The 19,354-nt window shown below is 38.8% G+C and overlaps 1 protein-coding gene across 1 annotated transcript in view; it reads right to left on the bottom strand.

Annotated features, from left to right (window-relative positions):
• Window positions 1-691: 691 nt before the first annotated feature.
• The window catches only part of LOC146381522 (SH3 and cysteine-rich domain-containing protein 2-like), a 36,270-nt gene continuing 17,607 nt past the window's right edge, over window positions 692-19,354 (bottom strand). The window contains exons 2-11 of the mRNA XM_084937620.1: window positions 15,787-16,162; window positions 14,543-14,637; window positions 9,473-9,557; window positions 9,164-9,276; window positions 8,981-9,044; window positions 6,934-6,989; window positions 6,692-6,780; window positions 4,357-4,408; window positions 2,901-3,038; window positions 692-2,659 (exon numbers count right to left, since the gene is read on the bottom strand). Coding sequence (XP_084793746.1) covers window positions 2,561-2,659; window positions 2,901-3,038; window positions 4,357-4,408; window positions 6,692-6,780; window positions 6,934-6,989; window positions 8,981-9,044; window positions 9,164-9,276; window positions 9,473-9,557; window positions 14,543-14,637; window positions 15,787-16,162 — 1,167 coding nt within the window. The 3' untranslated portion in view covers window positions 692-2,560. The remainder of the gene's footprint in view (window positions 2,660-2,900; window positions 3,039-4,356; window positions 4,409-6,691; window positions 6,781-6,933; window positions 6,990-8,980; window positions 9,045-9,163; window positions 9,277-9,472; window positions 9,558-14,542; window positions 14,638-15,786; window positions 16,163-19,354) is intronic.

Below are 19,354 nucleotides of genomic sequence, written 5' to 3'. Positions count from 1 at the left end.
CAGTTCTTGGATTTTTTACAACATTTCTTCAAAATTGACAGCATTCCCACTGGCTTTAGCTTTGTGTTTTGTAGAAATTAGCTGATGTAGCATGCTAAGGCTATCCATTATAAACACAAGCTTGTTAGCATTTTCTTAAAATTGTTGCTCAAGGCCTCACAGAGCTGCTAGCAAAGACAATTACAGTTTACTATAAACCTTTAGCTAATATTCATTTGATTATTTATAAATTATTGAGCAACACAGTCAGATGAGCTACACTTAAATTCTAGAAATTCAAGACAAGGAAGAGGACCAGTCCAACACGCCTGTGATGTTGATGCCTCTTTGCAACAGCGCTGAATCAATTTTTCATGTGCAGTCCATGCTACTTCTTCAGGAAATGACCCAAATCCTTCCTAAAGCACTAGCCCTCTTGTAAAAGTGAACATTTATGAGTTAAAAAAAACAGCTAGATTTAATCTTTATGTCAACATAAGGGTCCCTGATATTTAGTGATAAATATAAGTACACTGAGAAGACTCAAAATTTTGGTCAAGAGTTAAAAGCACTAAATTAAAGCAGCAATTTTCCGCCTTTAATGATAAAACCAAAGAGTCGCAGAGAAATAGGTTATACTACCAAATCTTTACTCTCCACAACTATTGCTGACTTCAAACTGAAAGCACAAAATTGGATAACAAAGACAAAAAGACACAGCATTTTAGAGTTCATTTAACTTTATTGAGAGCTGTGAAGATCACAGAGCAGCTAGCCATGCAGAGAACTAGCCTGGTAGTGCGCATTTAGATTTGAGATTCACCTGGTAATACTGATCCTGAGCCAATTTTGGTTCTAGTCAGTGAGGATAATGTTTAAGAGTAGCATGGTACAGACTAATTCAAGATGTAAAAGCAAGTCCAAATTCAAATCCTTGCAAAAGCACACCGACACACGTGTGGATACACTGGAAATAAGCAGAGTATAAAATAAGGTGAGTGACTAGAACTGTTGTGCATAGTATCTGAAAAGACTTGTGCTGACAGGGGTAGTTGTTAATTGAGCAAAGAGATGCATACATAGGTAAGTAAGACAATAAATAGTAATTTCCTGTAAGTTGTAACTGTGAAATTAATGCCCTTAGTTGGGTCCTGGATAGCTGCAAACCTCTTAACCAGAGTGCTATTCAGAGCCGCTATATACAATATTATTAAGGCTATTTACAAATACTGTCATAATTGTATTTACAGTTATTGCCACAAGAAAGGCAGTCCGTCACTGCCTTATTGTTTTCAAATGACAGAGCAATAAACCAAGTGTCATGAGGTGATTTAGTCTTTTTCCTAACCCTGGTCTCTCTTTAATACTTATCACTTATGTGTGCTGGGAGAAACTTGCCATTGATTTAAAATAAATTAAACTTTTGAGCATCTGAGAGACTGAAAGTTGGAAGAGTTTAATAAATCATCCTGGATTATTTCTTTGCTCTGCTCTGTCCAGGAGGAAAAGCAAGCACATCAAAAAGTCCTAACATTGACACCATCCTCATGCTGAAGTACACAACTAGATATGACCGCGAATATTACAGGACATTACATACAGATAGATATGGCTTGGTGTTTATATGATGAAGAAAGCAGATTCTAGTGGATGGTTTTTAACACTACACTGAACAGAGTGAATTATGAAATCTGTGTGTGTAAAGAAAGTGCGACTGAAGGGCACACTGACAAAGAAAGTCCCCGAGGTGCACGCAAAGCATTTGTCACATCAGACCTGTGAAGAGCACAAATGTACAATATTCCAATCACCGGAGAGCAGTCTGAAATGTAAAAACCTCAGCATCTGTGTGTGTCATTAATAAAAGATGTAGCCGAGAAGACTTACTTTTATATATTATGTAATACCTGAATCTTTTTCTACTCGGAGCAGGAGTGACACATATCCATATCATCAATTCATATCATGATGTAAAATGTGCTCATATAGAGCTGCAGTGCGGACATCCAAATATGGTTTAAATTCTCAGCTAAATCTATCAAGTCCAGGTGGTTTAACAGGGTTTCAAACAAACAGCCAGACAGTGTGTTTGCACAATGCATCACAATAAACAGCTACAGACTTTCACAATGTCTCGTTTCCTCTACAAAAACAATGACATTAAGACAGTTTGCTTACAATGTCTCTTTAGGCTTGGACAAGCCTTGACATCATAATTAAAAAGTCCTCTCTTCTTTCTCACAAACAGATGGCCAATGGAGATGGCTATTGAGGTAGCCAGACTTCCTGCACACTTATCCTCTTCCACATAATGCTACATTTCATTTGTGAGGGTATAAAAAAGGAAAGCTGTGCTACAAGAAAAGTAGCTCTAAATAATTGCAAGGAAGCCCCTGCATCCTTTAGGTCTTAAACTGCGGTAAAAAGCAAAGTTGTGAGTTATCTTCCACTCACACTGCTTTCACTGCCACATTTTTGAGATGGAGGCGGGTGGTTGGTGGTCAGTGAGGTGTTGGCTAAACACTCCTGAGTATTCCTCCATCACTGTAACAAAATGAGGGTCAAGGCGAAAGCAGCACCGTCATATTTCTAGCAGACACTTCACAGGAACCAGGCCCCTCTTCTTCCCGCTGCTCAGCCGGAGGAAGCCGTCAATCTCCTCGTTCTTCCCGATACAGATCTGCAGAGGGAGAGTCAGACGGTGAGGAAAGGCAAGAAGAGAGGACAATGGAGCAGGTGGAAGGGCAAGTGAAATAAAAATAAATAAATATATGTGAGTTTCTGGACTGAGGCAAAAGAAAAAAAAAAACAGTCATAACATGCAGTCCTCGGTAATCTCAGCAGTTTTTTGCATTCCTTTGCATAGATTTTGAAAAGGCTTTCAGCGTGCAAGAAAAACTGCGTGTATTTTACAGTCTCACCTGGGACTCTTTCACAGTCATCTGGCCTTTGTCTCGGTTGCCGTGGAAACCAGTAGTGACCTTCCACACCCTCTCACCAGGGCGGATACGCTGCACAAAGTTGGCCGGAAAAAATCCCACCTTGTTTCTGCTTTTCCCCTGGCAAACACACCCAACCAAGGACACACACATACACAAACATTTAGCCCGTTAGTCTAAACAGAGAGGAAAAAAAGGTCTGCACTGGTTGTAGTATAAAAATAGATCTCACTCACTGGGTTTTCACTCAACTTTGCTCACTCGCTTAAGGTAAATTATTTCATATCATGTCCGCTTATGTTCCAACATGAGCATGTTATTCAGAGGCAGCTTCCTCTGCAGCACTCAAATAAGCATCACATTTGTACCACAATAAGAAAAATGAATTAGAATGAACCGTCACAATTAGCAAGAAATCTGGAATTAAAAAGAGATTTCTGAGTTTTTGTTCCCTAATTAGCAACACAGCCACTAGACCAAAAAGCATTTTTGTATTTGTGAAGCCCTAATCCCCTGCTATTCTCTTCAGAGACTCTGGCACACAAGCATACAAAACCCAGGAATGCTGGAGTTGCACAACTCAAAATTTACCCATTTTGCTGGCTTGGCTGAGTCCTTGCTTAAACTGAAAGCATATATAAAAGGGAAACAGCAGATTTCTGCAGAGTGTAAGTATCTCTTTTGGAAGGTGGTTTGTATGTTTTTTTGTTATTTTTGTTGAAATAACAGTAGCACTGTTTGTGCATTTGTAGCTGAAGTCACTAGACTGTCCTGAATCAGTTTAAACACATTCTGAATGAAGAATTGTACTACGTTTAAATCAAGTCACAAATATTGTTTTCTGAAGTAATTTGGTTTGTACTCTTTAAGAAGGAAAATAGAAAAATCCAGCAAAAATATTTATTTACAGTCAATTTTAAATGAGCCCCTTGATGATCTTTTCATTCATTTAATTGAGGCTTCTTCGTTAACTAAAATTAGCTGCAGAAAAATAGTTCCTCTGCTGCCACCGTGTCGGCTAAGACAAGCTTTTACTTTTCCCTGATGTTTTGTTATGTGAAGACTCGTCTGTCCTTCTGCTGGTCAAGGTTAAAATCGCCTGCCGTCTCATTAAAACACAGATTGCAATCTGTCCTCTTCCTCTTCATGTTAACTAGCTCTGCTAACAGTCACACCTGCCTTACTTCAGGGCTCAACTATCAACTCTGTTACTGTGACCAAACAGCTCTGCTTTGAAAGGAAGTTCAGATGTCGAGCTGAGGGTCCCATTTGTGTGTGATTCTGATGAATATATTGAGACCGCCTGGATAAGTAAATATGTTATTTACAAAAGCACTGGCTCAGTTAAAAAGAAAGAAAATGTAATGCGTCCGAATGACTTGGTATATAGATAACACTACGGTGCATTTAAATATAAAGTCTGTTTTATAAAGCCTACCTTCCACCAGTCTTCATTGGAATCATCTATCACTTGAATTCTGTCACCAGGCCTGCAGAGAAAATAGAATATAGACCAGAGTGCAGTGAGCTGAGTATCCTTTGAGGAGGATTTTTACCACTTTAAAAGCAATAGTGTCAGGTTTGATGTTCACTTGTAATTTTATTCTATTTTTACCAAAAAAAAAAAAAAAAAGACTAAACAGTTGGCAGTGTTAGATATACATCCATCCATCAATCCATTCGCTTCCGCTTATCCTTTTTATGGTCGCGGGGGGTGCTGGAGCCTATCCCAGCTGTCATAGGGCGAGAGGTGGGGTACACCCTGGACAGGTCGCCAGTCTGTCGCAGGGCTAACACACAGAGGCATACAGTGAAAACTAATTTGACGCATATTTGCACCTATAGACAACAGGAAATACAAGATACAATACTTCTGCTGTCTATCAACCCTTATTACAAAGTAAGAACTGTGGAGGTGGTATTTTTACATTGATGTAAACCATTTAGAGTTTTTCAAATGTCATTCAAAATACTAATAATGGCAGTAAGTATACAGCAGCAGAATAACACTGACCATTTTCAGGCTAGTGTGTCTGTTAAAGGGTTTGCCTGAACTGGAACACTTTTGATCAACCATTTGTGTCTTGGTGGGTTTTTTTTAATGTGCTATATAACAAAAATGGACTTCACTATGTATTTGTTCCCTCTTCTATTATGTATAATCCTGTAAATATCACAGCAGCCTGAGACGCTTCTTTCCATTAGTCTGAAGGCAACTGAAATAGCTGGCTTCATGCCGGACTGTGTACTTTGGTCAGTTTTCCATTAAAGTCACAACAGCAATCTTAATAGGCTGACCTAACTTTAATGAGCTGACCTTATTAAGGCCCAACAGTGGCTAAGCTTCCTCCGTGTCCTTAGAAAGAATAACCTGGACCGGAAGATGCTGCTGGCCTTCTACTGGCTCCCCAGTGGAGAGTGTGCTCTACTACTGCCTTGGTGTTTGGTACGCAGGGGCCACAAATGAGAACAGGAAGGCTGCGCATAGGGTAATTAACAATGCCCCCCCCCCCAAAAAAAAGATAAAAATCCTTGACTGCTCTCTGCCACCCCTGGAGGCCATCGCCAGATCCTTCTGTCTCAGAAAACCCAGGGCCATCACAGGTGACCCCGCCCACCTGACCTTGACCTGCTGCCCTCTGGTCGGCGCCTCAGGTCAATCAGGTCCCACACCTCCAGACTCACCAACAGCTTCTTCCCCTGGGTCATTCAGACACCCCTGCCCACCCATCTCATTAATCTGAGCCATGGTCTGAGTAACCCTCATCACTCAGGGCGCTCACACACAGACTCTATACTCAGACAGTCCTTTTCACTGCTTCCAAACACTTTGCTCTCCAAAGTGTGCCTTTCTCTTGTTTTGTATATGTATTCTTCTAGTTTGTATATATTTCTTCTGTTTGCCATTTATTCCTGATTTTTTTAAACTCCTGCACAGTTGGCACTAAGCACCCATAATTTCACCTTACATATACAATAACAATAAAGGGCTAGTTTATTCCAACCAACATTTACTTATCACTTCTGACTTGTGTCTGCACACTTATCAAATAAAATTACAACAGCACTGGTCTCTGATGTCTAATAAACTGTTGCTATTTTAAAAAAAGATTAGAATACTTGTCTATCATATAGTTCTGGTATTCCCAACCTAGTAGAGATATCGGTTTGTCTGAGCTTTTTCTGTGAGTGGCTGATGCAGTACAGTACAAACATAGACATGTGTGCTGAAATCCCAAGAAAAGTGCAGTTAATTAGAGTTTATTCAGATAATATTCTTTAATAGAAACACAACCACTTTGTCTATATAAAGCCATAAGAAACATAACATTTAAGTGAAATGTAAGAGAATGCCATAAATTTACCATACTGATGAATCCAGCAATGTCTGAACACTTATAACATTACTGAGCTTTCTTAGTGGACTGTTGTTCATGTAAAGAAATTCCTGATGTGATGTCTTCTTGCACAGAATTATCCTCCAGATTACTGTTGGGTGTAATTCTACACTCAGCAGATTCCTGCACCTACTGACATACAAAAACTCCTTTTTTAACACACAGTGCAGCTGTTTGTCCTTCCTGACCTCCCAGCATGCTCTCCCTTTCCAACCGAACCATGCAACCCCCTACAATCATCCTGCTGGGCAGGCAGATGGTGGGTGAATGTCAGTAAAATTTTGTCCAGGTACACACTTTCTCATCTCTTGGAACTGAACAATATTGACAACAAATGACACACAAACAAACAGTAAACAAAGGAATTTTACTAACTGCAGCTCCAAATCGTTCTTCTCCTGAGGCAGAAACTTGTAGAGCGCCACATAGGTGTGAATAGAGCGAACCTCCACTCGTTTTGGAGTCTAACAAAACAAAAACCAGATGGAAAATCAAGATTGCTTTTTTGCATGCTTCTCTTGTGGAATCATCAAACATAAAAATATTTTTTGACAGAATGCATTTGTACTAATTAAAAAAAAAGAAGCTGAAATAACAGAGGAATGCTGACTACACACCTTTAGACTGACCCGTTCTTCTGAATCAGCCTTCTCGCTTTCAGGAGGGGTGAGCACTGGAGAGACAGACACAGAAACCAAAGACAGATAATATGCATGAGACAAAGAAAGGTCACATAGAAAAAAAAGGAAAAAAATCAAGAAAGAGGGGTGATGTAAGAGAAAGAAAGAAAAGACAAGACACAGGAAGAGGGAGAGCTCTTGTCACTTTGTGGCAAACAAGTAAGGCAGAAGGGAAGGTCATTCACTATAAAGTGGCAGCAGTACAAACAGAGATGATCTCTTCTCCTGGGACTAAAGTCAAAGAGGAAAAGTGCAGAAGACACACACTACCACCTCTGCACTGTACTGTATATTATGTTAATGTGGTCCTTTAACTCTTTGACATTTATTTAGCAATTGCTTTACCAGAAACACATCACAATGTATTAGAGCTGAACATTTGTTCTTTAAATACTCAAACTGTGTAACGTATTGTTTCAAAAAGTGTTTTTTATGCATTACACATTTTTTCACTCAGTATTCAGATATTCTATAAAGTTGTTTTAATGACAAATTCTAGATTAATCCATTAACAATACCTGTACAGTATCACTTTCAGGACCAATGTACTGGTGCATGTTTTTTCTTTTGTCAGTATGTAGTCAGAAAATGTTACACAAAGGCCCTACACAAGGAATACTTTGGGGTTTTTTTGTTTGTTTTTGTAAACAGTCAGTATGAGTCTGAAGCAACGCAATCTGAAACTAGAGCCCAGCTGCCAGAAGCAAGGAAAAATGTCAAACCTTAAAAAAAAAAAAAAAAAGAGTAAACTACATCTACCAGAAGCTCTAAAGCTCACACATGGACATGCTCTGTCTCATTTGTTTAGTGTTAGCTTGAAATTAAAAATAGCTTTAAAAGAAAAGAAGGTGGGTTATGCAAGGGACTATTTCTTGGCTAAGCACAATGACATCCCTGGACTCTGGACCAGTTACCCAACAGTGATGAACAAATACTCAACTAATGCCTATATCTGTCCAGCATGAGAGTTTACCAAGTCTTTTTTTTAAAGGGAAATTGTTACTGAATAAGAAACTACTGGTAGCATGAGACAATACCTGGATCCTACAGAGTATGCACAGGTAGTCCACCTCCTCTAGGATGGCACATTAATATGCACCATTTTCCAGGAGGTTCACCGTGTCTCCCAGCGCAGTCTCTAGAGCTTGGAAGAGATTCCAGGAGACTGGCAGTTAGGAGAGCTGGACAGGGTGGTAGAAGGTCCTTAACCCATCAGAAAGACCGGTATCTGTTCCTTTGTGCAAAGAGGAACAGGATGATGCCAGAGCTAAAAAAATGACCTCCAGCAGGATGCTGGTGTGAATGCTTCTGACCAAACAGTCAGGCCACCCTCATTAAGTCTGTTCCTGAGAACCCAGTATCCTAGTTGCCCTGTGCTCATTACCCATGGAGATCGACCGGCATTTGCCATAGAATAAAAGCAGGTCCACTGCCTTGTGATTTTCAAAGAAATAAGCATGTTCATACTGAGCACACGTGAGAGATGTCAAAAGGTCTGGAGAAGAGCTGGAGAATGTTATGCTGCCTGTAACACATAATGCAGCATGATCAGTTTTGGTGGTGGGTCAGTGATGGTTTGAGAGGGAGGCACAAACATATACAGCCCAGGCAACAGCACCCTGACTCAGACTGTCCAGGAGCTCAGTGATGTCCTGGTCCAGATCTGGGAGGAGAACCTCCAGAACACCATCCATCATCTCATTAGAAGCATGCCTGACAATGTTGAGGAGGCTATACAATTAAATTAGTTGCTGAAATTAAATTTTGGCAAAATAAACATCATTTTTTTCACTTTGATTTTCAGTGTGTTTTTGAATCAAGTCCTCTGTAAGTTGATACTTTTCATTACAATTAAAACAGATACCCAGCATGATTGTTTTCCCCTATTGAGATCTGATGTTATGTTAAGAATAATCCTCAAGGAATTTTAGCATGACAACATAACAAAATGCATTTCCTGTATTCAAGAAAATATTTGACTTACTTCCTGGGATGTGATCCTCTTCAGCTATAGGCTGGTTTTCTAGTTTGTCTTGCAGTTTTTCTTCCTATGATAAAGACAGGAAGAACAATATTCTTGCAAGAAATTATATCAACATAGATTTTCTGAATGATGAGGGTTGTCAGTGTATTTTATGTGTGTGTGTCTGCCTGTGTGCATTTATACCTCATGACAGGGTGATTCTGAGATACTGCTGAAGCTGGATTGACTCAACTGAGCCAGTGTCATTCCGTAGCGCAAGGCCTCGTACACAGGATCAACAGTGCTATTATCTGCTTCTACATATGACCAGACGAAAAGGAAAAGATCATCATATGTGCAGTTTTATAGATGATACAATACTGAGATACACGCACACACGCACGCACGCCTCTCATGTATAAAGCATTAAAGGCCGCAGACATGCTGATTAGTCATCCTCGGAGTCTAGTTATTTGCTGCTGAGATAAATCAGTCTGTGCTTCCATCACTCACCCTGCGCAGCAGGAGCCTCTCTAACCACACCCAGTGGATCAATGGTAAGAAGAGGAGAGCTGAAGTTTCTTTTAAAAGCTCCTGTCTGACATACCAGGAGAGAGACAGCAGAGAAGGAAAGAGAAAGGGAGAAATGTTACTTGAAGTGGAAAAATGCTTTTGTAGGCTTTATCAAGGAAAAGCAGAACATACTTATACATACTTACAGAAAATACTCATGAACTCTGAGTAATTGAAAAGGTTCAAATGTGAAAGACAAAATATTACTGCTGGGATGTCGTGTGAGACAACATTAGACTATAAAGGTGCACCTTAAAATATGGCAAAAATGAAGGGATATTTATCAAAGCACATACTAAGGTAGTTCATGGGTCTTGAACGCAATAAATGCAAAATATTGTTCATATTTTTCCATCAGAGGCTTTAATTTTATGGATTGTAGCATGAAGGAATGCATTCCTGATGAGTGAGCAGGCAGTGGTTCAGTACTGACCCCCCCCCCTGAGTAACCAGTGGCAGTCAACATCTGACAAGGTGTTAACTTTTGTTAGCATGACGTTTACAAGCAGAGTGTGTTAGCACTACACTAAGCATTAGATGATTTGTTGGAGAAATGTCCAAAAACACTGCTGTACCTTTTATATGCCTGCCTTCAGGAAGATTTAATCACGTGGTGTCTGCATTAATTCGTCACAAAAGTTTGTCACTGTCAAACTGAAGCTTGCCAGTACAGATCTGATACTGTACTCCTTTGATATCTGATTGTGTTTCTTTATTTAGTAAGAGAAACATGTTTAGCTACAGGACGTGACTCAGAGATAAATTCCAAAGCCTTGTTTTTCATGAAAGGGACACAAAATAGAAACAGTTTCTAAAGAATCTCAGCTTTATTTAAGCTCTTAGATTGTTTTCTTCTTTCATCTTTTTGTGATATATGCTGAAAATAATATATCAGGTAAATCGCTTTAATCTCTGAATTACTTTTAGCACAGTTGTACTTAAAAAAAAACAAAACACTTTCAAGGTTGTGTTTTATTTTTAGATTAAAACAATCTCATGAAAATTCATGAGATGTTTTTCTATACAAAAATATTTCACAAGGTCAAAGCACACCATACCAGAAATTACTGATAAACAATTGCCATCTACCAACCCCAATTATCACTAAATGATTTATTCCAGGAGCTACAATTTTAAAAATAATAAAAGAAACTGGCAGCTGTGATCATTTAATATATCTGATTGTAGATCATCTAAAAAGTACAGAAATCATTCAAAAGTGAAATGCTGTTTTAAGGTACAGAAGGAGATGATGGCTATTTTCAGGCCAGACAGACAAGATCTTGCCCAGAATTTTTTATTTCTCTTTTAATCTGCTTGTTCCCAGAAAATAACCTTCAGCTCTAGACAGAAATGACTGCATAAAACTGAACAGTGAAGCTTTTTGTTAAAAGGGACAATATCAGAAATACACATTCAGAAAAATATCTGAACATATCTGCCTAATCAAACCCACTAATGAGAGTACTGCAGTTTGTGTATTTGAAGTATTACAGACTGAATGCATGTGGTAACAGTTACAGGGGGGGGGGGGGAAGGGATGCAAATCAAATGTTTACTCTCACTGTATTTTAACATTACAGCCATTGATGGCATTTGACTGGCAAAATATTAGTTGACTTTTATAACAAAATGAAACCTGTTTGACAGTGTGCACAGCTATCGGTGCGCCTACAAAACTAAACAATGATCATTACTGCACTTTCTGAAAGTTGATCAGACGTTACAGGAACAAAAAAGGAGCAGAATGCTGCGGATGCACACCTTCTCGGTGAGGTGACTTCGTCCACTATGCCCTGCTATTAGTCATAGACTCGTGCTGTGTTCAGCATAAAAGTGCACCATAGACAGGATAAAAGATGGATGTAGCTACCATGATGTCACCCAGTGTTTTGTTTTGAATCTGGGTCTGATTACGGGGCACATCTGAATGTGAAACTGCTCATTGAATTGCTCATTAGCTAATGAGCTTACCCTGGATAGTCTCCTATAGACTTCTATAGATCAGATGATCATAGACTGATGAAAAAAGGCCAATTATTACCAAACCTCCTTATTAACAACGATAATACATAGTTTTACTCCCAGAATTATATCATTTGTAGTACTTATTAGTACTTCCTGTTGCTAGTACTAACTACAGGTTAGCAGATTATCTCTGTCCTTATGTGCTTTAATAAGGCTAAGTCATAAGTTCTCAATAAAATCGTTACATTTGTACTTTTTGTATTTTTATTATTAATGAATCTGCGTGCCATCTCCTCCATAAACTGCCTAAATTATTCATTTCACAATTTGTTTTTTTAAGTCTATGCCATTAATCTTCTTTTTATGCATTGTTGTACCTTTAGCATAGAGACACAGATAAGCAACTAAAGCCAAGTCCTGGTATTAATGCTGTGGTTTTTTTTCACTGAATATTTTAACTATCATCCTTTTTTTAATCTGTTTATCACAAGGTTCTTTACAGGAATTTGGACACACACACACACACACACACACACACACACACACACAAAAACAGAGGTCTCAGTAAATAAATATAGCAAATGCTTCACTCTCACACTTTTGCTAATTACTGAGAGACAACTGGGCTCAGCTATTCAGCAAATGCTCCCAATTAAAATAAACTGTGCTCAAAACTGTAGGTAGAAAATGTTCTTAAGCACACAAACCTTTCTTTCACATTAAAGAGTGAGCGGTAACTTTATTTATCCAGAACCCGGATCACTCAGTAGCTTAAATTTCTATGCACATCTCCTTATTTCAAAAGCAAGCAGGCCATCACTTTACACATACCTACTGTCTCTAAGACAAGGACAGCTGTGAACCCCAGATGTTTTAAATTTTTACCCAGCCTTTATTTATTTGTATTTAACCCTTATCAGATTTTCTTTAAACTGAAAACAGGTTTTTGTTTAAGTATCACAATATCTTACGATTGTGACAGTATTACTGGAATGGCTTAGTCTTTAGGGGAGCAGACAAGCTGAAAGTTCACACTTATTTAAGATCAAAACTGGATTCAGATTTCTGAACTGTATAAAGACTTCACACAGAAGCAACGATTTTGTGCAATGCAGCAGGCCTAGTTCTAATAATACTGTAATTCATCTTTAATTCAAATTAGCATTGATTAGCAAAAAATTGTCATGATTCCAAGCCAATTTAAAGCTGCTTGATTCTGGAGACGTTTTAAAGTAATTGGTCATATATCGGTGCACTCAGCAAATGGGTTGAGAGTGAGCCAAGAAGAGCGCAGTCATCAATATCTCTCTTGTGCTAAGCCACTCAGATTTTTTTGTTTGACCATTCTCCTCATGTAATAATGCTTGTTTAAGATTTTTTTTCATTACTCAAACCCAAGAGAATAAATTTCAAAGGAAGAAAATATACTGTTCATTTGTTAAGATTAGAATTTTTTCCTTTCTTCTTCTGGGTCACGTAACTCTTATAACAATGATATGACATTAAATTAAAAAAAAAAAAAAACTTCTGGGATCGCTTATGATTAATTTCCAGTCAAGAAGGATTAAAAAGCAGTAACTATAAATTTCCATGGTGGTATCATTAGACTCTGTTAGTTATTACTGTTCTGGCTGCTGCCCTAGAACAGATAAACACACTGAAGACTTGGGCATAAATATAAATGAAACATTTTAAAGTGTAAAAATGAATAAAAAAAAAAAAAAACCCAAAACACAGAATATGTTAAGTGATTTTTTTAAACAGATTTATTATTTTAAATGTCCTTAAAAGACAGTGGAGTTCAAGCCTGGAAGGACTTACGATTGCACCAGAGCTCCTGTTTATGGGGACTTAACTTTAGTAACATGTATACAAAATTGGAAACCTGGCTACTTTACATGAATTGCCACACATGTAAGTTTTTCCGACTTTAATTTGTTCCCTTTACATTTTTTCTCCAATTTTAAATCATTTATGAATTGTACCTGAGAAATTGACACACAGTAATTGTAATCCAACTGCAATTTACATTGAAGAGTATGTTTTGTACACAAAACTTTTGGGCGGCATGCTTTGGTTCGGAGTCAGTGAACCCCTTCATGTACGTCAATGTAGCCTTGAACTCCATTCAGTTTCAGTAAAATGCCTAATTCCTGCTTTGATGACCGCGCAGTGATCGAAAAGGACACTGCCGAAGGCTTGGCGAAAGCCTGCCGTGTCATATCCTCAAGGGATTGTACGCCTCAAACACACTGAATTTCACACTGAATTAGCCAGACCAGCTGGTACAGAGAGATATTGATTTTCCAACTGAGTTGAGAAGGGAGGAAGGAAATGTAGCATCCAGACAAGAGAGAGGGAGAGAAGAGGACGTCATGTGAGAAGAGCAGCACATGTGTGAGGAAGGGCAAAGAGGCAGAGTGAAAAATATTTGGACCTGGCCATGTATATTCTAGGTGTCATCCACAGCTTTTATTCCCCTCGGGCTTCACACTTAGTCTCAGTCTACTGTGAAAACATCATCAATACAGATTCCAATTATAACCCATACCTTTTTGTCTTTGGTGGTTTGGTTTGAAAAAGGCTTTTATCCTCTTTTAACAAGACGGGGGGATCTGAGGCTAAGCATATTACCAAGACAAAACACTATGCCAGGTGACAGAGACAATTACAGCATCCAGATGCTGTTTAAAGCTGCTGGCACAATGCAATCTGTGTTAGTCTCCATTCTACAGAGAACGTGCTCGTTTTCAGTAAATTCTCTATGCAAGAACATCATATAGAAAGGTAATTAACTAAGTGACAAGAATTTTTGGCCACATCAAGCAGAGCTGTTGGGAGATGATGGCAGTAAAGAGCAAAGCAACTAAGGTACACTGAAATTAATATTCAGACAAAGCCAACCAACCAGTGATTGAGTAGTGCTTTATAACTGTGAAATATTTAAATCTTGGTATTTCAGACACTTCAACTGAAATTGTATGCTATCATTCAATCAATCCTTAAAGTGTAACAATCTGATGAAGGTGCAAAGAGCCTTACCTTGCCATTACAGGGCTGCTGGGAGAGCTCGGAGGAGCACCAGAGGTGGGTGGCCATCTTGCAGGATTTACAACGTAGGCCCTGCTTGGAGTTTCCTGCATTAACACCAAACATTACACGTGTTACCATAAGCCTGTCAGGAAATATTTCTGTAGCTTTGAATCAATCGTTAGCTAGCGATGGTATTCTAATGGTAGCAAAGATGAGGTGTGCCAGATGTGTGCCTCATTTGTGGTTCCTGTATCAAGTATAAAATAAACCAGCTCTGTCACTCACATACATTGTAGTTTGTGTGCAAAATGTTACAGAAAACTAATGTTACATATTAGGCACAGTTAGTATATCCACCTTCAGAAATGGCCTTTGTGCATAAACTGATATGGTTTTAAATTGGTCTACACTGATGACCATCCGAAGACAAAGGGACACAAAGACGCCAGTTTGGTGGATGTTACTGGTAATCCCATTTTACACAAACAGCACTGCTGAGAAAGGTCAGCATGCCAACAGAACAAGAAGGCAAAACAACTCCCAGTGGAAGCATGTACAGAGGTCCATAAAGCCTGCTGTTGGATGGTTTCATTGGGACCAATGAGCAAATAGACTGCAAACTGCCCACAGTGACTGGGCAATTATAAGAAATAAGCTCTAGTCCATTACAGGGTACCTATTATGCTCATTTCCAGTTTCATGTTTTTATATCTAGACAGATAACTTTGCATGATAGCAGTTCAAACTAATCCTTATTTATCCTGGCACTCCTCCACATCATACTCTGTCTAAAACAAGCCACTTTAACTCTCAGTCTCCTGACTATAATCCAGCTTTCTTACGACTGGCTGTCTGTCCTGAGTGTGGCTTGTGTCTGAGATGACCATTTTAGGAATATTTGCTCACACACATTGACACAAAGGTAGAATATCTGTTGAAACAGATCATTCAGATATTTTATGAATTATCATGACAGGGACAGTAAAGAAATTCTACAATTCAAATTCTAACACTCAAGAATACCAGTTTGTCTTTGAATTTCAAGTGGCATTTGCCTTTTTTCTTTGTCATGTTTATTTCCACCATGGACAGATACAAATAACAAAAAAACCAAAAAAAAGCCCCTAACATTATAAATCAAGGTAAACGTCAGAAAACAGATTGATAACAATCTAATTCCTACACCCTGAGCCAACATGGTTGCATCTTTTTGCTGTGAATACAATGTTCTTGAAGTGGAACAACTGACCTACCTTGGATTGTATGTTTGCATCGCTGGCAGCTGGTAGGCCTACGGAAGACATGCTCCTGGAAACAGTGGGTCTTGACTGGCTGCACTGGCTGGGCCTGACACTTTGGCTGGATCTTGGAAGTCCCATATATTGAAGGACTGACAGACGGGGAGTGTGATGACAACGAAGGGTTAGGACTGATAGATGGAGAGAGAGAGGGAGAGTGTTCATAGGCCAGGGGGGACTCAGACATGGGGGGAGGAGATGCCGGTGGTGCCGATGTGGCAGTTAGGCATAAAGGTGGCTGTGATTCACCGTTGCTGCGCTGGAAAAAGTTGTCCACACTCTTGCTGCGTATGACCGATTTGAAGGAGAGAGAGCGTTTCAGCCGCTGCAGCTAGAACAAAAAACATTAAAGATATTTAGTCAGGCTTCAACAGCACGAAAGATTATAACTGTTTTCAAGAAAACTGAGAAAGCAAGCGACAAAAGTACTAAAAGGCCCAGAGTGGAATGACTGCACAGCATACATGCTAAAACAAGAACTGAGTACACAATTTTAATTTTTCGATAATCAACACGGGGTCAAAATCATACATGTCTCAAATATAGACAAGCATGCACTTAACATCATTTAGTAAGTGATTCTGAAGATTACAGTGTTTTAATTTGACAAGGCCAGTCTCTATTAGGTTCATTAGTTATCATGATTGAGGAAATCGGTTAGGATGTTTAGGAACAACCCAGGAAACCACCAAGGTTCAAGCCTGCTATGAACTGGGAGTGCTGGAAAACCAGCATCATTGTCCACAATGAAGGGAGTTTTAAATCACCATGGACTAAGGGGCTACCAACAAAGAAAGGAAACCCTACGACCCTACTCAATTCTGAAAAGAAGAGTGGCCAAATATCCAGACAGAATCCTTTCAGAAGCTTGCTGATGACTACCAAAAGTGTCTGGTTGAGGTGCAACTTGCTAAGGGACATTTAACCAAATATTTGTGGGGTTTAATGTATATGTATATATTTGTGCCTGTAATGCTAATGTCCTATACTGATCATGCAGTCACTAGCATCCACTAGGCTTTTGGTGGTCGTTCGCTGGTCGGTGGTGAGCAGTGTGGAACCAAAACAGTAACGCGATGGACCAAAAACAGTGAGCTAAAACATCCTAAAAAGATGCCTAGAGCTGAGATTTGCTGACAACACAACTTCTTTCAAAATGTAAATTCAATCCATTTCATCTTTGAATGTATTCATAATTTCAATCATTTCTTCTTTAATATGGACTTCTATGTCCTTACTAAAGATTAAGTAAGGACTATTATACTTTTTCCAAGGGCTTTTAGAACAATGACTGCAACTTCAAATGTTAAAACACCCACCTTGTATTTAATTGAGGATCGTGTATGTTGTGCGGTGGCAGCAGATTTAAGTAGGAACAATAGCAGTGGGTTTTGATACAACAAACAGGCAACCAGCTAAAGTGTATGTGCCTTGTTTAAATATTAGTCTGTTAAAAATAGTCGTACCCTTTCTGTCCTTGCACTACTAGGCTGACTTCTGATCTTCCATATTCAGCCCACCCCACTCCGCTATTCTCTTTTCCTTAGATGGCAAAATTGCTTTCCCTTGCAAATCCACCCAAGTCAATACCCTTTAAAATTCATGTTTGATTAGTTTTATTGAGCAGACTGCAGCTATGCATTTGATGCAGTCAGTGATGCATGGCAAGCACTGTATTCATCTTTGGCTTCACTTTCCTCAATTTCTTGCATGCTTGCCATCCAGCGCTTTTGGCCACAATAAAGTGGAACTGAGAATGACAAATAATTACAGGGACTTGGGAGTGATGGAACTCAATTTATGGAAAATAATAACTGATATGGATTCATACAGAGAACGGCCTGGAGAATGGGAGCAAGGACATAATGGATCCGTGAGACCTCCTCAATTTGCACAGGGCTCATTAGCGGTCTGTGTTTGTGACTTGGTTGAAGATACCATTACGATATACAGAGCAGTGCCTCAAACTTGAAGCCTATCCAAATTTATATTAAATTCTGGATTCTTGTTACTTCTAAGCATTCGTTTTCTTCCTGTGTAACCATTTCTAGCAAAAGGCGAGACATTTCTTCAAAGCCAGTAAGACCAGCATTGCAGCTTCACTGGACCTCTTTATGTTCATATGTGGAGAGGCTCTTCATCAGGTTTATTGCGTCTCTGAGCTTTGAAATCATCCAGCTGCACTCCTTCACAGAAAACCCAATCAATATCATTGAGCATGTTCCTTTTTTCCTTCTTCAAGCTACAGATTCACAGATGCCAATTAGTTTGAGTGATGAAAACAGTCCTCTCTGTTGACCCATTAGTGAGCTCCTCTCGCAAATGTTTTCTACAAGGAGCTGAGTCCATGCTTTCCTTAATGGCCTTTTCTTGGCATGACTGGTGGCCCATTCAGTAATGGATGTTCCTCTCTATTAGATTTTTAACTTGTCTGACTTTGTTAATCTTCTTTGTAGTGAATGCCTGTCTTTGCTTCACATCCAAGGAAAAGGAACAACTTCTTCGAGCACAAACTAGACAACACATGTCCGATAATCAATGGCTTTATTTATCTCCCCAAGCTTTTAAAGAGATTAAATGAAAACAGACAGAAGCTGGGATTCAGAGCCAATTTTAAAAAGTGAAAGAATAGCTAGTTGACTGCCAAAAATATCTGGTACGTAGCTTTACATGGTTGAATAATCATGAAATCTGGGCATTAGTACTCCAAATTACAACAGCATATTGACAAGAGTCTGGTTATAGATCTGCCTGAATAAAAAAAAAAGAAAAATCATAATGTTGTTCACCCAAATTTGAATTCCATTGTCTTATCAATTTCACATCTAAAAAATGGCAATACATTATGTGGCCTGAAAAAAATGTGATTATCTTTTATCTAAGAAATGATAAAGACAGCATGTTCCACATTTGCTGATCTAGTTGTCAACACATCCATTTTCTGCATTTTTTTGATTGCACATGATTAAAACAGACACTCAAGATTTAATCCTTCTCTTCTTTCACATGAAACAAGCTACTTATAAGTCCCTCAAACTAGAGCAGGGCGATATGACCAAAAATATTTATCATGATATACATTTCAAAATTTGCGATAACGATATAACTGACGATATAATTGACACTAGACAAAATACTTTACAACTCCTCAACTTTATTGGTGCAAAAAAAAACCCAAAACCCATCAATGTATTTTCACTTAAACAAGCAGCTGTTTTTGTATGTGCATTAAAGTTATATAAAAATTTAACAGTGCAAATGCAAAATCCTTGCTGACAGTTTAACCAAAAGGCATTTCCAGTGGAAATTGGCCGACATATCCTCAGCATAACCATGTATAATATCCACAAAACTTAAAAAGAGTTTATACACACACAATACGGTAATATTATGTTGAAGCACAGTACGTATCACTCCGCGAGGCGCCTGCCTACGACAGCCGTAATGCTCCGACAATCCATCCAGCGGTGCGTGTTCGTAGCTTAGCAAAGTCGTACTAAAACATTTGACAGATTGTCGAGCG

This window comes from Perissodus microlepis, chromosome 8 (genome assembly GCF_051167445.1).
Source record: "Perissodus microlepis isolate ML-2025 ecotype Zambia chromosome 8, ASM5116744v1, whole genome shotgun sequence".
Lineage (NCBI taxonomy): Eukaryota > Metazoa > Chordata > Actinopteri > Cichliformes > Cichlidae > Perissodus > Perissodus microlepis.
Note: the sequence above shows the minus strand (reverse complement) of the source record. Positions and strands in the feature narration are given on the sequence as shown.